The sequence below is a fragment of the Grampus griseus genome (assembly GCF_964374135.1).
Source record: "Grampus griseus genome assembly, chromosome: 20".
NCBI lineage: Eukaryota > Metazoa > Chordata > Mammalia > Artiodactyla > Delphinidae > Grampus > Grampus griseus.
Genome location: NC_139014.1, coordinates 11,787,140 through 11,812,679, shown reverse-complemented (window position 1 = coordinate 11,812,679; position 25,540 = coordinate 11,787,140). Strand labels below are relative to the sequence as shown.

At 51.6% G+C, this 25,540-nt stretch overlaps 3 protein-coding genes and 1 long non-coding RNA gene across 5 annotated transcripts in view; 2 read left to right on the top strand and 2 right to left on the bottom strand.

Annotated features, from left to right (window-relative positions):
• Positions 1-1,973: 1,973 nt before the first annotated feature.
• On the top strand, positions 1,974-3,221 carry PDE6G (phosphodiesterase 6G; the record flags this gene model as incomplete). The annotated part of the gene is made up of 3 exons (XM_082679354.1): positions 1,974-2,119; positions 2,620-2,660; positions 3,145-3,221. 3 exons carry the CDS (start codon positions 1,974-1,976, stop codon positions 3,219-3,221), a joined length of 264 nt encoding a protein of 87 aa, XP_082535480.1.
• A 1,700-nt stretch (positions 3,222-4,921) lies between these two features.
• On the bottom strand, positions 4,922-8,651 carry TSPAN10 (tetraspanin 10; the record flags this gene model as incomplete). Its single annotated transcript, XM_082679270.1, has 3 exons — positions 8,613-8,651; positions 6,746-7,338; positions 4,922-5,384 (listed from the first exon to the last, which is right to left on the bottom strand). The coding sequence occupies exons 1-3, from the start codon at positions 8,646-8,648 to the stop codon at positions 4,922-4,924; spliced, it is 1,092 nt and encodes a 363-aa protein (XP_082535396.1). The 5' UTR covers positions 8,649-8,651.
• A 3,380-nt stretch (positions 8,652-12,031) lies between these two features.
• Positions 12,032-14,111, bottom strand: LOC309838132. Its single transcript, XR_014298325.1, has 3 exons — positions 13,963-14,111; positions 13,422-13,521; positions 12,032-12,564 (listed from the first exon to the last, which is right to left on the bottom strand). It is a non-coding gene; the product is annotated as an uncharacterized lncRNA (long non-coding RNA).
• A 233-nt stretch (positions 14,112-14,344) lies between these two features.
• Positions 14,345-25,540, top strand: part of NPLOC4 (NPL4 homolog, ubiquitin recognition factor) — a 56,039-nt gene continuing 44,843 nt past the window's right edge. For both annotated transcript variants that reach the window (XM_082680035.1, XM_082680034.1), the window contains exons 1-3: positions 14,345-14,464; positions 17,650-17,730; positions 25,387-25,499. In XM_082680035.1, the coding sequence (XP_082536161.1) occupies positions 14,450-14,464; positions 17,650-17,730; positions 25,387-25,499 (209 nt within the window). In that variant the 5' untranslated portion in view covers positions 14,345-14,449. The remainder of the gene's footprint in view (positions 14,465-17,649; positions 17,731-25,386; positions 25,500-25,540) is intronic.

Sequence of the window (25,540 nt, the reverse complement as noted above, 5' to 3'; positions counted from 1 at the left end):
GGGTTCATGCCCCGGACCAGGAAGATCCCACATGCCGCGGAGCAGCTAGGCCCGTGAGCCATGGCCGCTGAGCATGCGCGTCCGGAGCCTGTGCTCCACAACGGGAGAGGCCACAGCGGTGAGAGGCCCACGTACCGAAAAAAAAAAAAAAGAGCAGCTTCAGGAGAGTCTGGCTGTTCATGGTCACACGTCCCGTTCCTGCCCTGACCCTGCCCCCTGCTCGTCCTTCCTTCAGGCCCTTGACCGCACCTGAGCCCCTTCCCCCATCTCAGGGAGTCCTCGGTGCTGCTACCCACCCCACAATCTCATTAGTGTGGTGTCAAGGCACAGTCCTAATCAGATTACCCAGCTGCAGGATAAATGCCCAGCCAGCACCCTGCCTAAGGGAGGTCTGCCACTCACACCCATGGTCCCCTGAGACCTGCCCCGGTACTTGGTGAGTAATGACCTTCCCAGGTTGCTTTTCCTGGTGGCCACTTACCCAAGGGCATTAGTGGGTATCTGCCCAGAGGGTGAGGAGTGGGCGGGATTTTCACCACCATCCTGAGGTCTGGGTCTGGGGGAGGCCACCTACTGCCCTGTTCAGAGAGGACACCCAGCCCATCACCTCCTCTGTTCCTCGTGCCAAATAGTGGTGCAGGCTGTCCCCCAGGCTAGCAATGGTCTCGGAGCCTCAGGCCACACACAGTCAGCCAACCTGAGTGGGCACCAGCCACAGGCCAGGCTACGGCCGGGGCAGCTTGGGCAGCGGTTTCCATGGGAACAGCATCTGATAGTTGGCTCTCTATCAGGGCTCAGAGCTGCCCACGCCAGGCCTGTGGCCTGGGACTAGAGAAGGGGTCCAGCTGGGCCTACACTACCTAGGCTGTGAGGAGTGGGTGTTGTGGGGTTTGAGCAGCCGGGGCCACCAGACCTGCTGCTGTCCAACTTGGACCCCGTGTAGATCCAGCTCCTGTCCCCTGGTTCCTCTCAGGCTGCTGCTGGTCCCGGCACAGAGACCGAACCTTAGGGAAGGAAGGTCCACGGTGGGGTCCACCGAATCCCAGGTGCCCCGGCACCTACAACCAGGCCTTCCTCGCTGGTAGAACCACCTGTTCTTGCCTCCCGGTTGATCTCAGCCCCTAATACTCTAACAGGCAGCTAGCGGTGGCCCCAGGCTGGAGTCAGGCATTGCAGCCCACAAGTGGGGAGGGGGGCAAGAAACAGGACCCGAGAAGTGGTGCCTGAGCACCGGCTCAGTGCCAGGGCAGCGGCTCCTCTCTGCATCATGTACTTAGCCCCAGAACTTTCTGGGCTTATAGTGGACCCTGAGGAATTAGGGTCTCCCTCTGGTGCTAATAGGCTTAGAGGAAGGTGAGCTGCCCCTGGCCTAGGTCACCAGGGCTTAGGGCCTCGAGGGGGGGACTCCGGGGGAGAGGAGGAGGGGAGGTCACCCTGTGCAGTGGATTCAAGGACACCAGCAGGTGATGCTGGTGCCCAGTGAGTGGCTGGGGCGGGGTGGGGGGTGGGACGGGGGAGGTAGGGTATTTACCAGCAGAGGGAAGACGCTGCTGGGGCCAGGGCTACACAGCTCGCCTGGGCGTTTCATTGTGACACAGGCCCCTCCCCTGCCCGGGCACCCTGCCCTCCCATTTCTCAGGTTACCGTTATTGGCGCCGCTAGGTGCCTAACATGACACCATGAATGAGGCCAAGTGTCCCACCCCAGGGATTGGGATGGGGAATGCAGGAGAAGGGGGAGGCAGTGAGGAGGGGCACACCGGGGGGCCACCCAGCACTCTCAGCCCCTGCCTGGGGCTCCCTGGGACAGGGGGCTGCTGTTTGAGTCATACTGGGGACCGGTGGGTCTCATGTTTCAGGGTTTCCTCTGCTCTGGTGGGTTGAGACCTGAGAGGTGGGTCGGAAGCAGGAGGGCCCACAGCGTGAGGGAGTCCAGAAGCCGAAGGTCACCGCGGGGTCTCTGCCAGCCTGGCCATGAACCTGGAGCCGCCGAAGGCCGAGATCCGGCCGGCCACCAGGGTGATTGGGGGGCCCGTCACTCCCAGGAAAGGGCCCCCCAAATTTAAGCAGCGGCAAACCAGGCAGTTCAAGAGCAAGCCCCCCAAGAAAGGCGTCCAAGGGTGAGCAGAGCTGTGGGAGGGCTGGCCCTGAGGGGGGTGGAGGGCCCACCTGCTGCACAGGAGGGAGATGGGGCCTTTCTGGTGCTAGAGGCCGTGGCAGGGGCCTTCAGGTTGGGGGGCTGGGTGGGGCCTCAGCCCCCGTTTCCTGGTGGAAGGTGGTCCCATCCTCTCAAGCAGGTGGTGCGGGTCTTGAGGGCCTGAGCCGGCCTGTCTCAGCGTCCCCCATTCCCTGGCATGGGGGGCGGGGGGTGGAGGGGACTCGGGGGGCAGGGGCTCCTGTCACCCTCTCTAGCTGTTCTTGTCTGGAAAGCACACCCACCCGCGGCCACCCAGACACTCAGCCACAGCCCCACCAACTGATATGTCTCCCTGCACCCAAAGAGCCCCACGTGTACACACCCAGGACACACTCAGACACACCGCGTTCCCAGGAACCTGCACTCAAGTGTATGCACACCCCCTCTCCGCTCTTCCTGGCCCTGACCGCTCTGTTCTTGTAGGTTTGGTGACGACATCCCCGGAATGGAAGGCCTGGGAACAGGTATGACGGCCACTAGCGTCCACCCAGGTCCCCCCCACTTGCCCACCCCCCAGTGTGCCTGGGGCCCCATCACCCCTGCCCCTGCTTCCTCAGGCAGAGGCTCACTTAGGGCACCACCCCCAGCTGTCCTTCATTTTTTTTTCCCAACTTCAAGCTTCAGACACCACCCGAGTGGGGTTGTTCCTACTCAGCGGGTCCACCGAGTGCTTGGAGGGGCTGGAAAAGACCAAAGCTCTTGCTGTCCCCTCCCCCCAGCAGCAAGGCCCACCTTCCTCTGGCCCCCTCCCTGGGCCTGCTGCACCCACTCTCTTCCTGGGCAGGGCGCCCATTCGACACACCCCAAAGGTGGTATGTCCTGAAAAGAGGGCTGTACACCCTGGACTTGTACTCTCACCATTGGGGTGTGGACAACAGGGCCCGGAGGGGATGGTGGCTCCTGGGGCCATGGGACCCTCCTGGACCCACTGGCCCCCTTGTCCTGCAGACATCACGGTCATCTGCCCATGGGAGGCCTTCAACCACCTGGAGCTGCATGAGCTGGCCCAGTACGGCATCATCTAGCACTGGACCCCGGCCCTTGACCCCTCCATGCCGCTGCCCTTTCTGACCCCTGCTCAGGATTCCTGTAAGCAGGGCCACCCCCCCACCGGAGGGTTCCAGAGTGTCCAGAGATTGTGTCTGGAGATCCCCGCAAGGCGGCGACCTCAGGCCCATGGAAGCTAGTTGCCGGGAGCCCACCAACTCCCTGCAGGATACCCTCTCCGGCCGGCCAGGCCTGGCTTAACTTCTGGAGACACTGGTCCACAGACCCTCTCCTCCCATGGCTGGAAAGCTAGGGCAGGCCTCCCAGGAGTGTCCCCTGTCCTGCCTGTCTGGGAGTGAGGACAAGCTTCCCCCACTAGCCCTTCCCAGCTGAGGCCCTTGCACTGGCGGAGTGGGTGGCAGGAGTCCTGCGGGCGTCAGTGAAAGAGCAAGACCCCTCTGGACCTGTCACACCAGCAGGATGCTTGTCCTTTCCAACATGGCCCATGTCCTGTTTCAAATAAAATTAGCGTGTCCCCCACCACTTGTCTGGGATGTGCTGTCAGTGGGGGCAGGGCCCAAGGGTGGAGTCTCTTCAGCAAGAGTGGATGGATGTGGGCACTGGTGGCAGAGATAGCAGGGGCCTGGCCAGGCTGAGGGAAGGAAGCACATTGGGCACTGAGCCAGGCTCTTGATGGCTGGATTGGGGCAAGGCAGGCAGCCCCACGTACTCCGGGGGCCAGAGCTCACCTATCTGCTCCCCACAGGTGAGGAAACAGGTGCAGGGAGATTGGGCCCAGCCAGCCCATCCTTACTGTCCACTAAAGCTGGACAGATGCCTACCAGTAACCCTGCAATTCCGCTCCTGACACCACACCCAGGAGAAGCAGGGCACGCTGCCACACACAAACCTGCGGGAAACTGCCCCCAGTGGCAGTCATCTTCGGGAAGCTGCCCAAGTGCCTATCCACACGGACGTCAGGGGGTCTGTTCACACAGCAGTGACCAGAGAGTGACTCTCAGGAAGGGGGCCCCTGTGATCGTATTTATGTGAAGGCCAGAAAAAGCCACGCTAACCAAAGGCGACAAAGTTCCAACAGGGGTGACCTCGAGGAGGAGATGAAGGACCCTGCTCGGGCTGGATCTAGACCTGGTAGTGGGTCCACAGGTGTGTGGATAAGTAAGAACCCTCAGGCTGCCCACTTAAGGTTGGTGCAATTTACTGTATGAGTGATACATCTCAATAAAACTTACCGCCCCCCCCAAAAAAAAGCACTCTGGAGGGAGAGGCCTGGGCCTCATCCTCAACCACCACAATGGACAGGAAAGGGGGAGGTGGCCCCAGAGGAGAGCAGGAGCCAGGCTATGGTGAGGACGTGGGGACTCATAGACTGGGCTTGGAGGTGTTGGAAGTGGGGGGTCAGTGGTGAGAGTCAAAAGTGGTCAGATGTGGAGATCGGAAGTGAGGGTTGGGGTGAGGGTCTGAGTTGGGGCTCAGTGGCAGGATTTCATCCAGTCTCGCTCGCCCCCCACTCTCCCTGCCAGCCAGGCTTTGCCTGCACCCTCTGTGGGAGGCAGACGCTGGCCAGGCAGTCGTTGGGGTCAGCTTACACTCGGACCATGGCAGCGTTTGCAAGCAAATGGGCAGTGTGGGGGAAAGGGGACCCTGGGGAGGCAGAGGCCAGCAGGTGGAGGAGGCCTGGGGGCCCAAGGTGCATGTCCACAAGCACCAAGGCGGGTTATTCTGACACCTTCCCTGGGAGGGGAGGGGAGGCCTGCAGCCCCAGACCCCATCCGGGTGCCCTGGTCTTTCGTCTCACCTGCCAGTCAGCCCCGGACCATTTTGGCAGAGGGGAGGGCACTGAGTCTGGGGGTCCTGTGGACAAGCCCTCACTCTCTGCTGCCCTCTTGTGGACAGCCAGGGTCCTCACCAGCTGGATGGCCAGCAGGAGCTCTGCCCCCTGGACCACCACGACAACGATGGCGTAGCCACCTGCAGCCCAGATGTTGCTGCGCAGCCACTGGAGGAGTGGGGGGCTGCAGCCCTCCAGATGCACCACCCTCTGGGCCGCGTCCTCATCCAGGCCCAGGGCCCCGAAGCCACACTGGTCATTGACTGAGGCTCCATCTTCCCAGGGGTCGATACAGCAGGAGGCAGGAAGGCTGCAGGCCTGGACCCCAGGGGAGCTGCAGTTAAAGTACCTGCAAGGGCACATGGGAGCATCAGTCTGGAGGCTGGGGCCCCTGGTCTTGGACCCCAGCGCTGTGTGGAATGTCTCCTACCCGCCTTCAAACTTCCATGGCCACACACACATAGGCACGCAGGCATGCACATGTGTATGCATGCAAGCACACAGGCATGAATGCACACACACATGCACACTGGCAGGCCTGTACACACACACATGCACACGCACACACACTTGTGCACACACAGACACACACACGATACCCAGCTCTCTATAATTCATCGCAGCACTACATAGGCCTCTGTACAAGCTTGGTTAGAAGGCACACACTGCGTAAGACAGTTGAAGGGAGGCAAGGGTTTGATGGGGGCTGGAAGTAAGACGGCCTCACTCCACAGATGCTGCTGAGTTGGTCTGAGCAGCAGAGCTGGAGTGGGAGAAGGTGGGTTGAGGACTGGTAGAGGCTTCTGTAGTGGTCACTGGGTCGTGGTGGGGGCATGAGGGGCCACACTGGGCAGCAACAAGGGATGGGAGGCTTGGGAGGAGCTCGCAGGGCCTCGAGAGAGTGTTGCTCTTGTCACTCACTTCAGGCAGCCCTCAGGTGCCCTTGGCCTTTGACTGGCATCCAGGGCCCTGTGACCAGCAGGCTCACCCTTCGCCCTCCCTCACAGGCACAGTCTCATCTCCTTGAAGAATGGGCTTCAGTAAGGCAGGGGCTTGGAGGTCGGCAGGCTGGGTGGCATCACAACACCAGAAAGGGCTGCCACCGACACAAAGTCACACTCGGCCACCAAATGAGAACAATCCAGATGGGTGCTTCTAAGGTGCCCAGGAAGAAGGGCCCAGCATGTCGCAGGGACTGTTGGGTACAAATGGCTGGTTTTCAAGAGTCTCCATATGGCTCTAAACACACCCATGCACACACACACACACACACACACACAGACATACACACACACACACACACACACACACACACAGTGGAGGGAGAACTGTGGAGTCATAGTCCAAAATGATGTCCTGAATTAAACTAAAAGTTATTTTCAATTGACATTGAGATGTACGATGTCCTCACTGAAAAAGAAAAAAAAACAACCCCCAAAAGTGACTTTCTAGCTCTACTGGCTGAGCTTCTCTATTAACATCCCTGCATGACCACGTGGCCCTGGCTGGGCCTGAGTGTGTACATGCGCAAGTGTGCCCACATGAGCGTGTGTGCACATATGTGTACAGGTGAGGAGCCTATACAGGTGAGTTTGTGTATAGGTGAGTATGTGCATGTGAGCGTGTGTGTGGCCCGCCTCCTCTCCAGCCCCAGGGACCCTGCCGGCCACCATGCGGCTGCCCTCCGCCCTTTCAGGCTCTAGGACTCACAGGTTCCGCTGCCAGTCCTGGTAGGAGGCCACCCCGCAGCACTGCAGCCCGAGCTGAACTTGGTCAATGAGGAAGCACAGGTCTGGGTCGTCTTGGTAGTGGGTGATGGCCATGCGTAGGACGTGCTCCAGGTCATCCTGTAACTGGCCCCACAAGGCCACCACCAGGGCCCCTGCCACGGCCTCCAGCACCAGAAAGGCAAGGATGCCCCCAGAGAAGCAGCGCAGCAGAAAGGCGTTCTCGCAGAGGGCGCCCAGGCAGCCTGCCAGGCTCACCGCACTGAACGCCAGCCCGCCCAGCACAAGCCCCAGCATGGGGTCTGCGGGCAGGGGGCCCCCCCAACTACTCCCCAGAGACCCCTTGACGGCCAGGCCCCAGAGTCCGATGGCCAGGGCCAGCAGACTGAGCAGAGAGAAGACAAAGTTGGACAGGAAGATCAGGCACTTGAGGAAGCTGCTTCCCCAGGGGAAGCAGCAGGCCAGGACCCCCCCAAGGCCTGCCCTCCGGGCCTGGTTCTCCCAGGGTGCTGGTCCTAGGTGACTTGAAGTGAGGGGGCTGCTTCTGGCGAGGGGTGGTTCCTGACCCCCAGCATCCTGCAGAGGGAGGAAGAAGAGGGAGGTCTCACCAGGGCAACCCTCTTCACTCAGACCCTGTGACGCTCAGCTGGGAGCAGGGTCAGAGCCTGCAGGGGGGAGGAAGCTGGAAGGTGAAGGCGGAAGGGGTGCACAAAGACCCTAGAAGGCCAGGGACATGGGGGCCTTAAGGCTTGTTCTGCTTGGCCGAGCAGCAGAGGGGATGGTGAGGGGCTCTGGGGGCAGGGAGAGGAGAAGCCAGGAGACCGGGGCTCTGTGGGGTGCAGGGCCTCCCGAGGACCCCACCTTGCCCTCCAGCAGGACACTCAGTCAAGCTCGGGGGCCCTGGCCTTACCACAGAGAAAATTAACAGGGTGCTGACGGTTGGGGGGGCCACCCCCTCTCTCGGTTCCCCCCACCCTCCTCTTGGCTCCCCAACAGAGGACTGGCTCACTGATCATGAGGTTGGGAGAAGCTGCAAAGCCAGTTCTATTTGGCCCCTTGATGGACAGTCTCCACTTCAGATATGCCTGCCTCTGCAGCCCCTCCACTGGCAGGCAGGTGTGGGAGGGCTTCTGCCCCCTCTCTGCAGGGGGAGGGGCAGCAGGCCCTTGAGTTTGGTTGTGGGGGAAGAATGAGGAAGCTAAGGCCCCAGGCCTGGGCAGGGCTCCCAGTTTACCAGGAAGAAGCTGGCCCTTCACTCCCCACCTGCCTGACCGCATCAGAGCACAGGAAAGGAGGGTTATTGATCAGCACCCACCAGAACTCAACAAGTCAGTAAGAGCAAAAGGCCAGGCTGCCGGCATTGGCCTTCAGCCCCGTCCGCACCCTGAGCCAGAGCCCACCCCCCGACCCGCCAGATCCACGGGGAGGCCTGCCAGATCTCCTGTGCAGGGGCCATACCAGGCTGAGCGGATGGCAGCCTCGAGGAGGGGGCACAGGGAGGTGAGAAGGCGGGGCAGGTCGCAGGTGGGTGGGGGACAGGGAAAATGTGAGGGTGGCCTGATGGCCCTGGTGGGCACCATCCCCTGGGTGTGCGCTTTCCTTGGGGTGTGGACACACCCCATGCCGTGTCAAACACAAGAGCAAGGGCGGGTCACCTTTCAGAGTCTGAACAGGGCGCTGGGGGAGGTTAAGGCACCTGATTAATAAAGGCCCACCCCAATCTTAGCAGCCCCTCCTGAGCACCCACCTGCTGGCTAGCCCCAGCACACAACATGGCTCTGGGGGGCCAGGGTGGGGAGAAGCCAGCCGGGGACATCTCCAACCCCAGCAGGCCTCCAGGCACTGCTTACCTGGGACAGCAGCGGGCTCCTTTCCCCCTCCTCCATCCTCCACCAGGAAAGCTGGTCCCCGCTGGCCTCTCTGGCTGGGACACCAGGGCTGGTGCTGCCTGTGCCCCCGGCTGCTCTGTGAGCTGTGAGCCCCACCGGGACTTTGCAGTCACGATCGGATCATGTGAGGAGTCATAGTTTAGGGCTTAAGACAGCCTCTGCTTGTTGAGATGCAAAGGATCCTTCTTGAGCCCAGATTCTTGGCCTCGCTCTGTGCAGGCATGACGTGGGTGGGCCTGTCAGGGGGCAGACCTCATGGGCATCACCACAGGGCCCCAGTGTGGGCCTCAGCCTGGCTGGTCCAGTGGTGCCCCTCAGCTCAGCCCGAAGATCAGACCCTGGCTCCCAGTAACAGCCCGGGAGACCTGCCCACAGCTAAATCCCAGTTTATTCCGATTTATTCACTGCAAGAAAGAAGTTTTATGTATATATATGCATATACATACATATACACATACATATATGTGTATGTATATATATATGTGTATATATATTTTTAATTTTTATTTATTTTAATTTTATTTTTGGCTGCATTGGGTCTTCGTTGTTGCGCACAGGCTTTCTCTAGTTGCGGCGAGCAGGGGCTACTGCTCGTTGTGGTGCGTGGGCTTGTCATTTCAGTGGCTTCTCTTGTTGTGGAGTATGGGCTGTAGGCGTGCAGGCTTCAGCAGTTGTGGCTCACGGGTTCTAGAGCACAGGCTCAGTAGTTGTGGCGCACAGGCTTAGTTGATCTGCAGCATGTGGGATCTTCCTGGACCAGGGATCGAACTTGTGTTCCCTGCATTGGCAGGTGGATTCTTAACTACTGCGCCACCAGGGAAGTCCCTATAAGTGTATATTTGAAGTGCCTTTATTTTTTTTAAGAATTTATTTATTATTTATTTTATTTATTTTTGGCTGCATCGGGTCTTAGCTGTGGCCCGCAGGCTCCAGGGCGTGTGGGCTCTGTAGTTGGCGGCACGCAGGCTCTCTAACTGAGGTGCACGAGCTCAGTAGCTGTGGCGTGGGCTTAGTTGCCCCACAGCATGTGGGATCTTAGTTCGCCGACCAGGGATCGAACCCGCGTCCCCTGCATTGTAAGGCGGATTCTTTACCACTGGACCACCAGGGAAGTCCCCCTTTGTTTATTTATTTATTTTTTAATCACTGGCTAGATCACATCCTTCCTGGTTTTGAGGTGGCTGGGATCCCCCACCCTCTGAGCTTCTCAGGAGTAGGACTTTGTCACGGTTACTATTGTGCCCTAGTGCTTGGAGGGACCCCAGCCATGCAGCTGCCACCTCTGCAGGCAGAGATGTGCTCCAGGCTCTCTGACCCTGCATTGTCGGCCCTTTCACCCTGGCTTGGATGCGGTGGAAAGACTGGCTCAGAGCAGACCCCTACCAGCCAACAACTCTGGAAGACCTTGGGCACGCACTCCCACACCTCCTGGGTCCTGCTTGTGGAGTGCATGAGGCTATGACGTGCGTCGACGCTGCTGTTGGCTTCTGTGGCCGGAGGCCGTGGTGGGGGCAGAGGCTGCCAGGGGCCCCTCTGCAAACACGTGTGCGTGGCAGGAAAAAGGGTGGCCTCCGGGGTATGTGCGTGCCACATCCCGTCTCCACCATCCTCCCCACTCCCTTTCTCAGCTTCTTCCGTTTGATGTTTAAGCCCAGCCTCTTTTCCTCCATTTAGTCACCATTTTACAGTCCAGCCACATGGGCTGCTTGCTGGGCCTGAAACGCCTGGCACTTGTGTGCCCTGACCTATGCCATCCCCTGAAATCTCCTCCTGGTGTTCAGTTCCAGAGTAGTACGGCCGAGGGAACACTTTTCATTTTTATTCGCTTCATTTGTCTGTGTTCTTGCTTTGGGTCCCCCACTAGCTTCTCCCAGAACAACTACCCCACGGAGCCCAGCCTACACTCCGGCAGAGGGCCAGCTGAGTTTTAAGCCACTGAATGAGGAGAGTTCGTTAACACAGCATTATTGTGAGCACAGATGACTGACACTGGGTTTATTCTCTGTCAGGGACTGTTCTGAGCCCTACAACAGTGAGGAAACCTGACAATCCCCCGTCATAAGGTGCTTACATTTGAGTACAGGGGAAGTCACAGAGTAAGCAAAGAAACCAGTAAATATATGCTATTTTATAAGGCCATGAGTGTTAGGAAGCAAGGAAAGGAAATGGCTGGTGGAGGGTGTTGTCTTATATCAGGTGATCAGAGAGGCCTCACTGTAGGAAAATGTTGGGTTCCTAGGTATACACCCAAAAGGATTGAAAACAGGGACTCACACGAATACATGGATATACACGTTCACAGCAGCCAAAAGGTGGAAACAACCCGGGTGTCCATCAATGAAGAATGGATGAACAAAACGTGCTCCATCCATACCGTGGATTATTCAGCCATAAAATGGAAAGAAGTTCTAACACAGGCTACAACATGGATGAACCTTGAAAACATGGTGCTCAGTGAAAGAAGCCAGACACAGAAAGTCCACATACAGTACGATTCCACTTATATAAAATGTTCAGAATAGGTAAAGCCATAGAGACAGAAGGTAGATTAGTGGTTGCCAGTGGCTGGGGGAGGGGGAAATGGCAGCTAATGCTGAAGGAGTGTAGGGCTTCCTTCCGGGAGTGACGAAAATACTTTAGGACTAGATAGAGGAGGTGGTTGTACAACACTGGGAATGTACTACATGATACTGAGTTTTTCCCTTTAAAATGGTTAACTGTATGTTCTGTGAATTTCATATCGTTTTACAAAAATAAAAGAAGAGGGCTGAGAAGAAGCCGAAGGAAAAGAGGGAACGAGGGACTTCCCTGGTGGCCCAGTGGTTAAGACTCCACACTTCCAGTGCAAGCGGCGCGGGTTCAATCCGCAGTCAAGGAACTACGATCCCACACGCCGAATGGCGTGGCCAAGAAGAAAAAAAAAAGAAAAGAGAGAACGAACCTCGTGGATTTTCTCAGGTCAGGGTCCCTGCGAGGCCAACCCTGGTCACTGGGGAGTGTCTCAGGATCCAGACCCGGGAAGGAAACAGCATTGTGCTGGTGGAGGGAGAAGGCGAGCTGTCAGGCAATCTCAACAGAGTCCTTGGTGATCCCCGCAGCTCGGATGGCCTGCAGAGTCATCCCAGATTGAGACATGGGTATGCGCCTTGATAGCCATCCACTGTTATTGGGCATGAGCTGCCTGGGGAAGGGACCGTGATCTGGAGTGAGCACAGTCCCCGAAGGGGAGCTCAGCCAGGGCTGCCAGCAACTTCAGTCTGAGGGCACTGCACTTGGCACACACTGTAACTGAATGTGGGGCCCAGCTGCTCGCTGCTCAAAAGCCAATAAAGAGGCAAGGCTGGTGGAAAGGAAAGTTTGCTTTATTTCTGAGGCTGGCAATGGCGGGGTCCGGGGAAGGGGAAGGGCAGACTCCTGTCCAAAGGCCGACTCCCCTCCACTGACAAGCAGTGGGCAAGAGCTTTTATAGACGGAGGGAGGGGGCTACATGCAGAGACAGCACAGTCAGCTCTGATGGTCATCTTGAAATTGGTCCTTGGTGGTCTGACCAGCATCGTCTTGATTGTTCTAAGTACAGTTAATCTTCAGTTGCAGGGTCAGTTTGTTCCCATTTCCATGAGGCCAATTCTCAGAATTGTGGCAGCTTCTGTCATGGCTACAGTCTGGTCATCATGTAGTTAACTTCTACCTGGTGGGGGTTTCAGTACCTATAAAACAGCTCACATGGGCTTTCCTGGTGGCGCAGTGGTTGAGAGTCCGCCTGCCGATGCAGGGGACACGGGTTCGTGCCCCAGTCCGGGAAGATCCCACGTGCCACGGAGCGGCTAGGCCCGTGAGCCATGGCCACTGAAGCCTGCGCGTCTGGAGCCTGTGCTCCGCAATGGGAGAGGCCACAACAGTGAGAGACCGTGTACTGCAAAAAAAAAAAAAAAAACAGCTCACAGGGCACGGCTCAGAATACTATCTATAGCCCTTGAGGTGGAACTAAAGGTCCTTGACCTTGCTTACTGATAAACTATTATTGTTTTGTCCCCTTTGACTATTTTCCTTTGTTTCTGTATTTTCTCATTTCTCTGATTAAACTTATTCTTTGGCTAAAGTTTTTCCACAGACAAAAGGCAGGCGGAAGACATGGGGGGCATAGACCATAGGGTCCTGTTCTGTTTCAACACTAGGCTGACGTGTGCAGGAAGAGCGCTTCAGGCCTGTAAAGTACCTTAAGTGGGAGCAAGCCTGGAAAGTTTGAAGAAGAATGGCTGTTCGAATTTTGCTCCAAGTGAGATGGGGAGATGACAGGTGTTGAGTAATGTGCATTCCGACCTGACTCATGCTTTAAAAGGACCACTCAGGCTGCTGTGCTGCAGGCGGAAGGTCAGGGCAAGGACGGGAGCTGGAGGTCAGGCCTTGTGCAGCCAAACTGTGTCTCGTCCCTTCCTCAAAGGGGACACACCCAGCCTCATCAGTTACCGCAATCAGGCTCCAAAGCCAGGCTCTCTGGGAGATGGTCATCACCTCTCAGGCCCCATCTCAGCCTTGTTCTGATATAGAGTAGCCTTCGGATGAAATCATAGTTACCACTACTGTTATGGGCCGAACTGTGTCCCCCCAAATTTATATATTGAAGTCCCAACCCCAGCACCTCAGAATGAGACTTAGAGGTAGGGCCTTTAAAGAGGTAATTAACTTAAAATCAGGTCATTAGGATGGGCCATCCTCCAATGACCTTATAAGAAAAGGAAAATGGGACTCAGAGAGACATCAGGGATGCACCTGTGCAGAGGGAAGACACAGGAGGAAGGCAGCTGTCTGCAAGCCAAGGAGAGAGGCCTCAGAAGAAACCAAACCGGCTGTCCCCCTGATCTCAGACTTCCTGCGGGGAGAGGAAATGAGAGTAACAACCTCCTAACTGTTTTCAACACAGGAGACAAACACAATCTGAAATTGAATCATGGGATTAAAAAACATAGTTTAGCCTCTTAGAGGTTTTCGTAACTTTTTTTTCATAATCATAGGCAAGGTCAGCTACCAAATGTGCAGGGCCCAGTGCAAAATAAAAATGTGGAGCTCCTTGCTGAAAACTATTAAAGGTTGCAAGACGGTGACGGCAGAGCATTTAATCAAGTGTGAGGCCATTCGGAGCCACACACGTGGGTGCCCGTGAAGCTGGCCCTGGGGGCAATTTTAGGATATTGTATCTCCGTGGCAAAGAAGCATTTATCTAAAATGTGGTCGAAATTCATTCGTTTCTCTTATGTTAGATTCAGGGAAAATGCCTTCTTAAAAAATACATATTATGAAGGTATGATGTCACCTTCCCGAAGCTATTTCTCCATTTCCATGGGACCAGCGAGGCGCTGGGAATGTCCAATTCGAGCCCACCGACCGCTCTCCTGGGCGAGACACGCGTTAGTGCTTCCCTCCCAGCTTCTCTGCAGCGTCTCTCCACTGCGTGGCCAGCCGGGGGCGGCCCGCCGCGGGGAGCCCGGTGCGGGGCCGCCCTGCGCAGGCGCGGACCGTTGGTGGGGCCGGAACCTGGTTGAGCGGCCGGAACCTGATCGCGCGGCCGGAACCTGGTCGCGCGGCCGGAACCCGGTTGCGCGGTCGCGTGGCCGGGGGAGCGCGTCGGGCGAGGCACCGGACGTCGCGGCGGTGGCGGCCGGGCGGTGAAGCTGGAGCGGCGGTGGCGGCGGCGGCCGGAGGCCGGGGCTGGGGCTGAGGCGGGGGTCGGGGCTGCAAGGCCCGCGGGGCGGCAGGCAGCGGCGGCCCGGGGCTCAAGTCCGGATACGGGAGCGGCCACCATGGCCGAGAGCATCGTGAGTGGGGCGGCCGGGCGGGAGGGTGCCGGGATGAGGCAGCAGATTTGCCGGCGCGGCCTGCGGAGAGGCCCAGCGGCCCGCCCTCCTCTTCATGGGCCGGCCGGGTGGCCGGGCTCCCGACCTCCTCTCTTCAGCTCCTCCCGTCCCCGGCCGACGGGGGAGGCCGGGCCGTCCGCGGGGTGTGGGTTGTGCCGGCCTTTCCATTCCTGGTCGCGGGGGTCGCGCTTGGAGGGGCTGCAGTTCCTCGGGGCCGGGGCTACGATCCTTCCTCGCCTCCTGTCCGTCTGTCTTGCCTCCTTTCGTCGCCCCAGTGAGTGCCTTGTCATGGGTTCCTTAAAAGGAGAGCACTTTCTGTAAACGGGGACCCCATCCCACGAGAGGAAGCTGCTAAGAAGGGAAACGGTGGCCTGGTGGATGGCAAGGAGACCTTAACAGCTACCTGTCTGTAAAGGGATGTTATAAAGGTTGATCTCATTTTGTACCCTAAGTCAGGGATTGACACACTCCCTTTCCCTGCTTAAAGTTAAAAAAAAAAAAAGTGCAAATCAGAAAAAACTGGCCATCCCTTAACTTGTGGAAAGTTTCCTCTCAGAAGTCAGTGTAGCCGGAAAAAAGCCAACAGACCAGCTGGACAGAAAAATTTTTGGTTAACGTTAAGGACCACCTGGGATTTCCTGGAGGAAGCAGAAGCAGTATGGGGTGGCAAGTCATGTTCAGAATTTGGCCATGGGAGAGCCTCTGCAGTTTTGCCAGGTGTCGGGAATGGCATTCATCCTCCTCTCTGGATGCTCTGGGCTGCAAGAACCTCCAGCTCTGGACTTTCAGGCTTTCATCCGGTGACTCCTCCTAAATGCAGCTCTCCATTCAGGGGCCCTGGCGTCTGCTCCGTGTTTCCCAGCCTGGAGATGAGCAGTGGGCATGAATGCCCCAAGAGAAACGAGCAACTGATTCCTTTTAAAATAAGATTTACTAGTCTTTGGTGACTCACTCTAGAAATAGGTTAAGAATTAGCACTCAAATCTGCTTCCAGACTTTCTCTTTACTGTAATATTTTTAACCAAATTGAAGTAACCATGGACACGTGAGTTGTTTCAGAGAAGGCCACTTTTCTACTAGCGTATATAAGGCTAGGGTCTCATTGATAGCATGGATCTCTTGTCGAATTTCTCAGATTGTCAGGAATTAAAACATGATTCTTTTGAAATTTATTTCAAAAGTTTTTATTTATTTAGAAAGAGGTCTTCTAAAATTTTCTATGGGATAACTAATTTTTATCTCACCAATTCTTTGACTCCCACAAGAAATATTCTGGGCTCATTTTCTTATAAATAGGGAAACTTAGTTACCAAGAAGCTATGTGTCCATGTTGCCTGGTCTGTCTCTTGTGTATTTTACTTTATACCATGTGTCAAAGGCCAAGTCATACCTTCCCTCAGTATGAATTATCTTTGTCTCTTGGAGTTAAATACTGAGCTTAGCTTGGAAACCTGGACTGCCGTGCCCTGTTGTAAATGAACAAGTAGAATAAGTTCTTAAGCTTTAGAGCTCTCCAGAAATGTGTTATCCTGACCTTTAGCTTCTCGAGGTGTGGAGTGTCATGCTCTTGGTCCTAAGTGAACAGTCAAAGCAACAGTCATAGAGTCCCTCAAAGAGAAGCAGAGTTCTTTACTTCTTAACCTGCCTCAGTGTTGGAGACAGATTTCAGAAACAAATAAATGGGAGTTTACATAATGCCCAGGCTGTGTATTAAGAAGACATTTTTCTAGATGTTGAATCCAGAGTAAAGCGTACTAGAAATCAAAAGTCAAAATAACTTGAGTGCACATAGATGAGTGAGAAAGTTAAACAGATGTTGTTAAGAAGCAAAAAGAAAATATTTTATGCTCTTAACAATTGGAATTTCATAAGGCTTGTTCAACACAAAATCTTAAAAACTGAGAACAATATGGGGACAAAGGCTTTTCAGTTAAGCAAAAGTTATTAGAAAATGAGAAAGACATAGGCAAGCTATTTCAGCAAAATCTAGATGATTCTTGTTTGATAAAGGTGGACAGATCGAAAGCCATTGTGGCATTTTGTCCTGTATCAGTGAAAGTCTTTTTAAAAACAACTGCTTGTGACATTTCTTGTCTGTATAGTGTTGTTTTGAATACAGTGTACTGTGCAGTAGTTGCTGAGGGGAGTAACTATAACATGAGTATTCATGTAACTATAACATGAGTACTTTCTGGCATATTCTGTTCCTCCCATGCCTCAGGTGGTTGGAACATCCTCTGTCTTGCTGGCGGCAGGGCATGCCGGTTTATGCTACCCACTGAGGCAGGACCTTGGATGGTTGGCCAGGGCATAATAGCACATTTTCACTGGGCTTCGATCAGCATGAAAATCAAGTCTAGAAAGTGATGCTCCGTCCAGTTGTCTTCCAGGCCTAGCAACCATTTCAGGCTTGCCATGAAAATATATTTTTTTAAAACCCTGCCAAGTTTTACCGTGGTATTAAACACCTTTTTTCTTTTCTTTTATTCTTTTTTATTGAAAGTAAATAACAAATTAGAGGATTTCCTGTGATCCTTTTTATGTTTTTAATTGTTTTTTTTTGTTTGTTTGTTTTGGCTGCGGGATCTTTGTTCCCTGACCAGGTATCTACCCTGTGTGCCCTCAGCTTTCACTGTGGAGTCCTAACCACTGGACCACCAGGGAATTCCCTGTGATCCTTTTTTTTTTTTTTTTCCTGTTATCCTTTTAAGTTAGTCTAGTCTGCGTATGGATCCTGGAACAAAGTGAGATATTTTTTAAAGAACTCAGTTGTTCATGATTCATGGTGGGTTTTTTCCTGCTGATTTAAAAAAAATTTTTTTTGTAAATCGGAAGAGAAAAACGTTAGTGTTTCAGATATATTCTTTATAAATAATGGTTAAAAATTGAAGTCGTATTTTTCTTAGTGAAACGGTGAGAGTTGAGAATTAGGGCAGTCCTCTTAGGATGTCCTCTCATGAGCTGATGTCTCTCAGACCTCTGCTTCATTTTCTAGAAACATTGGGTTGGGTGTTGGCAAGGGGAAGGGTGAGGTTTGGCTCTAAGTTTCGGTGACCCAGATGCTGAAAGACTGCAGAGGTTAGTTTCAGTAATAGGTCAGGACCTTCCTAGTCTGTGCAGTAACCAACTTGTTTCATTTACCACAGATAATTCGTGTTCAGTCCCCAGATGGGGTGAAGCGGATCACAGCAACAAAGAGAGAAACAGCTGCAACATTTTTGAAAAAGGTACTTGTGGCTTGGGTATTGACCTTCCTTCATCCTCTACTGTTATTCCCTTCCTGTTGTGTACCTTTTCTCTTTTCCTCATTTCCTGAGTCCACCCCCTCCCAAGTTCAGTCTCTTGTATTGCTTTTCTCTGTCATGATTGGTGGGACTGTTACAGGATCAGAAGTGTCACAGCTGACCACTGCTAACCATTGCAGGACCAAGGGCCCAAAGGTCAGTGTAAAAGGATTTCGCAAGAGGAATATTTATGAGTGAAAAATCAGAGAATGAGAAACTTGAATTGTCCATCAAAGGGGAATTGCTAACATGTATAGAATGATCCCATTTTGTTCTTAAAAAATTAAAGCCACATACACAAATTGTTGTGTGAGAATATGGTTTGAAAGAGCACAAGCCAGACCTAAAAGGGGCAACCCCAGGAGGGGAGGCCAAAGTAAGGAGAGTGGCTTTTGCTTTATACTTCATACCAGAGGTTGGCAAAGCATGGCTTGTGGCTGGCTGCCTGTTTTCATTGGAACACAGCCACACTCATTGGTTTATGCACTGTCTGGCTGCTTTTGAGCTCCAGCAGCAGAGCTGAGTAGTTGTGACAGACTATATGGCCCTTTACAGAAAAAGTTTGCCAGCCTCTACTTTATACATTCTTTACTATTTGAATTTGTTGCAGGCAGCTGTTACCTTTGTAATGATAAAAAATATCATTTTTCACTGTTCATAAGCAAAAAAAATTGTCAGGTCACAGACTGTTAGAGCCAGAGGGAATCTTAGGTGTCATGTAGTCTGATCTTTTTATTTTCACAAAGGTGGAAACTGAAGTCCAGGGAATAAAGAGATTTGCTGAGGATCACACTGTGTTCTGTTAGGGAAGCCACAGCACTTACCTGGGAAGTTTGGCTTCTGAAAGGTAGTTGCTATCCTGATTCCAACAGTGCTGCTTAAGTGACCGTATTTACAAGAATAAAAGGAAAAAATCAGGTGCAATAGACAGCAGAGAAGAGAATCTCTATGTCTTTGTGGACTTTTTAATATCTTACTCTTTGCTTTTTTAGTAACAGCTGACCATTGTCAGCTTGCTCCTGGAGATGGTGCTGGGATACATTAAATGCTCGAGTTCTTGAGAGATTGTCTGAGACAAAGATTAAGTATTATGTAGCTATTGCTTGGACAGTTGTGGGGATAAACATGAGATGTAAGAGGACTGCATACAGTTGTTCTTTACTTTTCTGAGTCTTTGTGATACGGAAATTTCTTAAACTTAAATCTGTAGTAACCAGGGGACTTCCCTGGTGGTCCAGTGATTAAGGCTCCACGCTTCCCCTGCAGGGGGCACAGGTTACAGGTTTGATCCCTTGTTGGGGAACTAAGATCCCGCATGCTGTGCAGTGTGCCCCAAAAAAAAACCTTAAAAAAAAAAAATCTAGGAGTCATGTAGAGATATCATTTCATTTTGTTTTTAACTTGAGACTTTTGTGCTTGGCATCAAATGTAGAGTTGTTGGACAGGTTAAATTCAGATGATTTCAGAGAAACCTAAAAAGTCAGGATTGTAGTTCTGACTTTTATTTGCCTCAGAAGTATTCCTAAAATCCTGGTGTTTCCTCTGGTAGTTAATTGTTGTCTTGCATAGGGAATATAGACACAATAACTGTCATTGGATGTGGATGGAGTCAGGGAGGTACAGTTTAGTGTTGACTGATTAATCGCTGAAGCCATCATCAACACGGTAGTCATTGTTTAGGAGAAATTTTCTTGGGAATACTCAAAAACAAACATTTATTACTCTGAAGTAATGTTTCCCCTCAAGTGAAAATCGTTTTCTCTGATTATACAGATAATATGGATTAATTATAAAAGGCTCAAAAACAATACAGGAAAGTATAAAGACGTAAGAATAACTCAAGATTTTATTAGCCAGAAATAACTGTTAATGTAACGTCTTTATGTGTACACATGTGCAGACACACAGACACACACACACACCTCTCTGCATGTGCATGTACACATACTTTCACCAAAATGGGATCATACTATACTACTGCTGTATTTTCATCAAATCTGACTGAGTTTAAGGAGAAACATTTACTTATTTAGTTTTTAAAAAATTAATTAATTTAAAATTAATTTATTTAGTTTTGGCTTTGTTGGGTCTTCGTTGCTGCGTGCAGGCTTTCTCTAGTTGCGGCGATCAGGGGCTACTCTTCGTTGCGGTGCATGGTCTTCTCATTGCTGTGGCTTCTCTTGTTGCGGAGCACGGGCTCTAGGTGCGTGGGCTTCAGTAGTTGTGGCTCGTGGGCTCTAGAGCGCAGGCTCAGTAGCTGTGGTGCACCGGCTTAGTTGCTCCGTGGCATGTGGGATCTTCCTGGACCAGGGCTCGAACCCGTGTCACCTGCATTGGCAGGCGGATTCTAAACCACTGCACCACCAGGGAAGCCCAAGGAGAAACATTTATGTATCAGTAAGAAAGAAAAAAACGCTGTCACACCTACTTGTAGCATTTTATTTTATATGTAAAGTGCTTTTTTAGACTGATTTGCAAAATAATGTATTTTAATCATGTATTATGTATTTGTAATGAGGAAAATCCAATTGAAATTAATTGGGTAGGCTCTCCCTATGAAATCATATTCAGAGTCCAGCCCTCCTGAACCTTTTTTTTGACTCAGCTGTCAGCGTCATGCTTACTGATGGGGTCACTGTCTGCCCTCTCGGGAGGGTCAGTTTGCCAGCTGCCGACAGCTGTTCTGCAGGTGCTGGTGCTAGAGTGCTTACGAGCAGGGCTCAAAAACTGAGATCCCTGTTCCTTCCTTGATTGATCATTAAATGGATTGTTTGATAGAAATGTTGAGGGGTGACAGTTGTTTAGCTAACTGGGTGACAGGTTTGCATGAGCCCAGGCAGTGACCCGTACGTATGTCAGCCCTGCTGCCGTGCAGGCAAGAGTTGTAAGCCTCTTGCTGTAAGATGCACCCGTTCTAGTGAAGTTCAAATCTCACCTTGTGATCATTTGTGTCCTGCTTTTTTTCACTTGACAATAGGTTATGGACATAGTTCTATGTCAATAAATGTAGTTTTACGTCTCTTTTTTTTCTGTGGTAAGAAAAATAACATAAAATTTGCCGTGTAAACCATGTTTAAGTGTACGGTTCAGTAGCATTAAGTACATTCACAGTGCTGTGCAGCCATCACCACCGTCCATCTCCAGAACTTTTCCATCTCCCCAAACTGAAACTCTGTCCCCATTAAACACTAACTCCCTCTCCCCCTCCCCCAGCCCTTGGTAATCATTCTACTTTCTATCTCTATGAATCTGACTCCAGGTATCTCACATAAGTGGACTCATACTGATTTTTTTTTTAAGATTTTTTTGATGTGGACCATTTTCTTAAAGTCTTTATTGAATTTGTTACAATACTGCTTCTGTGTTATGTTTTGTTTTTTTGGCTGAGAGACATGCAGGATATTAGCCCCCCGACCAGGGATTGAACCCGCACCCCCTGCATTGAAGGCAAAGTCCTAACCACTGGACTGCTGGGAAGTCCCTTGATTTTTAATAATTAATAATTTGTGCATTTGTGCCCTATAAGTGGGCTTTGAAATGGCCTTCCTGTCCCCTCACAGACTTGCCTGAAAAGTGTATATTGACCACTGTGAACATTGTTGGCTCCAACTTGCTGTCCCTATACTTGACAGCCTTACCCTGATTTAATATGTGGCATTATGCCCTCTAAGGAAATTGGTTTTGCGAGTGTGATGAGATGGCTTGCATTGAAAATCTCTCAGGATCTTGAGTTACTGGTTCCTTTGAGACCATCTAATGCTTCTCACTCAAGAATTCCTTCTCGGGCTTCCCTGGTGGTGCAGTGGTTGAGAATCTGCCTGCCAATGCAGGGGTCACGGGTTTGAGCCCTGGTCTGGGAAGATCCCACATGCCACTGAGCAGCTAGGCCCGTGAGCCACAACTACTGAGCCTGCGCATCTGGAGCCTGTGCCCCACAACAAGAAGAGGCCGCAACAGTGAAAGGCCTGTGCACCGCAATGAAGAGTGGCCCCCGCTTGCCACAACTAGAGAAAGCCCTCGCACAGAAACGAAGACCCAACACAGCCAAAAATAAATTAATTAATAAATTAATTTAAAAGAATAGGAACAATCATTAAAAAAAAAAAAGAATTCCTTCTCTGTGAATCACCAGACCATAAACCCCTCCAGGACAAGTTCTTCTGGCTATCTTGCTTGCCGGTGTCTTCCTTCACCTCCACGACCCAGGAGTTTGCTTCTGCTGCTGTCACTCCCCTGAAGTGGCCCTTATTGAGTCACCCCAGATCCTACCTTTATCTTTTTTTTCTTTTTCTTTTGGCCACGCTGTGTGGCTTGTGGGATCTTAGTTCCCCAACCAGGGATTGAACCTGTGTCCTCGGCAGTGAAAGTGCTGGACCACCAGGGAATTCCCCTCAGTCCTATCTTAACTGGCCTCTCAGCAGCAAGTGACGTTTTCCCTTATAATACTTAAACTTTTTCTTTTAACTGTGAAATAAAATACTTGCTAAGAAATGCTTGAAAAATATGAACAGCCAAAATGATTGATGATGAAGCAAATATCCAGTGCCAGTCTCCAGCAACCATAGGTCAGCCTTCCTACTCCCTCACCCTGTCACCCCTCTCCTGACTTGATGGGGGTTGCTCCCCCACTTTTCTGTGTTTTACCACACAGTATGCATTCCTAAACCCTAAATTTTAGTTTTGCCTATTTTGAACTTGAGATAACTGGAATCATGCCATGTATTCTTTTCTGTTACCTTCAGTTATAAACATTTGTATTAATTTTATTTCGTACCATGTTTCTGGTTTTATTACCTCAGGTGTGAAATAAAATTTTTAAGATTTTAATCGTGCCTTTTTTTTTTTTTTTTTTTTTTTTGTGGTACGCGGGCCTCCCACTGCCGCGGCCCCTCCCGTCGCAGAGCACAGGCTCCGGATGCGCAGGCCCAGTGGCCACGGCCCACGGACCCAGGCGCCCCGCGGCACGCAGGACCCTCCTGGACCGGGGCATGAACCCGCGTCCCCTGCATCGGCAGGCAGACTCCCAACCACTGTGCCACCAGGGAAGCCTTATTGTGCTTTTATAAGACTCTGCTAAGATTTTTTTTTTAATGCCTGGTACCTTATGTTAGATTTTTGTATCTTTAGATAGAGAATTCACAGAGTTCATAGAAGCGGTTATTTTCACAGGAGCATCATATAAAACCTAATACATGTATTTCTTCATCTCCTGAAAGTGGGCTTCAACATATGGGAAGTAATGTTGTTGGTTATCGTATTTGAAAATGCAGCTGAACCTCAGTCCTGGTATAAAGCACAGAGCTCAGTTATGTGGTCACAGGGAAGTTCCCTCTGCCCATAGGGCTGCCCACATAGCACCGTGCTCCACTCTGGAGATTGCCTTACATCCCAGGAGTGCTGTGCTAACTCACACAGCCGACATTCCTGGTACAAGAGTTCTTTCTCATTCTTGGCAATAATTGCAGTGCTTTGTCTACAGAAAAACAGAATGGTTTTGCAGAATAAAGTGCCACAATTTGTTAATTTCGGTTTATATCTGTTTCAGAAAAAGGAGCCATTAATTTTAGTCTTTATTTTTGCCTTTTTTGCTCTTGGGAATACAGATTTCATGGTCTTAATTTCCTGGTGCTTTATTTATTTTTATTTATTTATTTTTTTTGCGGTACACGGGCCTCTCACTGTTGTGGCCTCTCCCGCTGAGGAGCACAGGCTCCGGACGCGCAGGCTCAGTGGGCATGGCTCATGGGCCCAGCCGCCCCGCGGCATGTGGGATCTTCCCGGACCAGGGCCCGAACCTGTGTCCCCTGCATTGGCAGGCGGACCCCCAACCACTGCGCCACCAGGGAAGCTCAAAAATTTATTTATTTATTTTTGGCTGCGTTGGTTCTTCATTGCTGTGCACAGGATTTCTCTTGTTGCAGCGAGCAGGGGCTACTCTTTGTTGTGGTGCGTGGGCTTCTCATTGTGGTGGCTTCTCTTGTTGCGGAGCATGGGCTCTAGGCGCGCGGGCTTTAGTAGTTGTGGCTCGCGGGCTCTAGAACACAGGCCCAGTAGTTGTGGCGCACAGGCTTAGTTGTTCCGCAGCATGTGGGATCTTCCCGGATCAGGGCTCGAAACCATGTCCCCTGCATTGGCAGGCGGATTCTTTTTTTTTTTTTTTTGGCGGTACGCGGGCCTCTCACTGTTGTGGCCTCTTCCGTTGCGGAGCACAGGCTCCGGATGCGCAGGCTCGGCGGCCATGGCTCACTGGCCCAGCCGCTCCATGGCATGTGGGATCTTCCCGGACCGGGGCACGAACCCCTGTCCCCTGCATCGGCTGGCGGACTCTCAACCACTGCGCCACCAGGGAAGCCTGGTAGGCGGATTCTTAACCACTGCGCCACCAGGAAAGGCCCTATAGATACTTTCAATCATTTTTTTAATCAGAAAGTACTGTTAGTACATAAAGTTAATCTTTAAACTCTTGTTTTCCTTACAGTAAATAAATTCTAGGTTTTATCAATAATTCCGTGTTAAAGGGCAAATCAATCATAGGTAAAAAGCAGCAGGTAGAACAAGGTATAAAATGGGGGGAGGGGGTGAGCCTTTGGGTGCCTCAGGGACATGTGGCTCCTCCCTGGTCCTGTTCCTGACCTGTGGTTGTTGCTCTGTCAGGATTCTCCTGGCAATTCTGTGATGGTTTCCTACTGTGTGATTTGGAGTTCTTACCTTTGTGTGTCCTCTGCGTTGGAGTTTCTGTCTGGTGTTGTTCAGCCTGAAGGACATCCTCTGGCATTTATTGTGGTGGAGGCTACGGGCAACAGGTGCCCTTGGGTCTTGTCAACCTGAGAACGTTTTCATTTTGCCCTTGTATTTGAAGGGTATTTTCTCCAGATGGAGAATTCTGAGTTGACAGATGTTTATTCCTGCCTCAGCACTTTAAAGATGTTGTTCCATTGTCTTCTGGTCTCCATTGATCTTTGAATTTTAGCAGTGTGATGATGACATGCCCAGGCGTAGTTTTCTCTTTATTTATCCTACTTTGGTTTTGCTGAACTTCCTGGATTTGTTACTTTTATGTTTTTCATCAAATTTGAGGGTTTTGGCCATTCTTTCTTCAAATGTTTTTCAGTCCTAGCCTTATTCTCTTCTCCTGAGGATCATTTGATATTGTCCCAGGGGTTCCTAAGACTGTTCATTTTTCTTTCAAATCTCTGTCTTCAGATTATCTGGCTTCTGTTAACTCATCTTTAATTAACTTTGTTTTTGTCATCTCCCTTCTGATGATAAGCCCACCCAGTGAATTTTCTATTTCAGTTATTGTGTTTTTCAGTTGTAGAATTTTTGTTTGATTCTATTTTATCATTTCTATTTCTCTGCCAAGATTCCCTGTCTTTTCTTTGTTTAACTGTACTCTGATGATCCTAAAAGTCAAGCTCCAGATCTGACCCTTCTCTTGGCCCCAGACTCAAATTTCCTCATGAGAGAGCAAAATAACAAGAGAAATTTGGTTAATGAGGAGCAGTTTCTAAACTCACTAGTAATGTCTGATATATATGTGGTCAGGGTAGTGAGACTTCAATATTTTATTAAATCTCTGTTGTTTGGGTCTTGTTTTAGGTCGCAAAGGAGTTTGGCTTCCAAAATAACGGCTTCTCAGTTTACATCAATAGAAACAAGACTGGAGAAATAACAGCGTCATCTAACAAATCCCTCAACCTGCTGAAGATCAAGTGAGTGCCCGAGGGGAGAGGGCGGGGAGTAGGGACCCGCC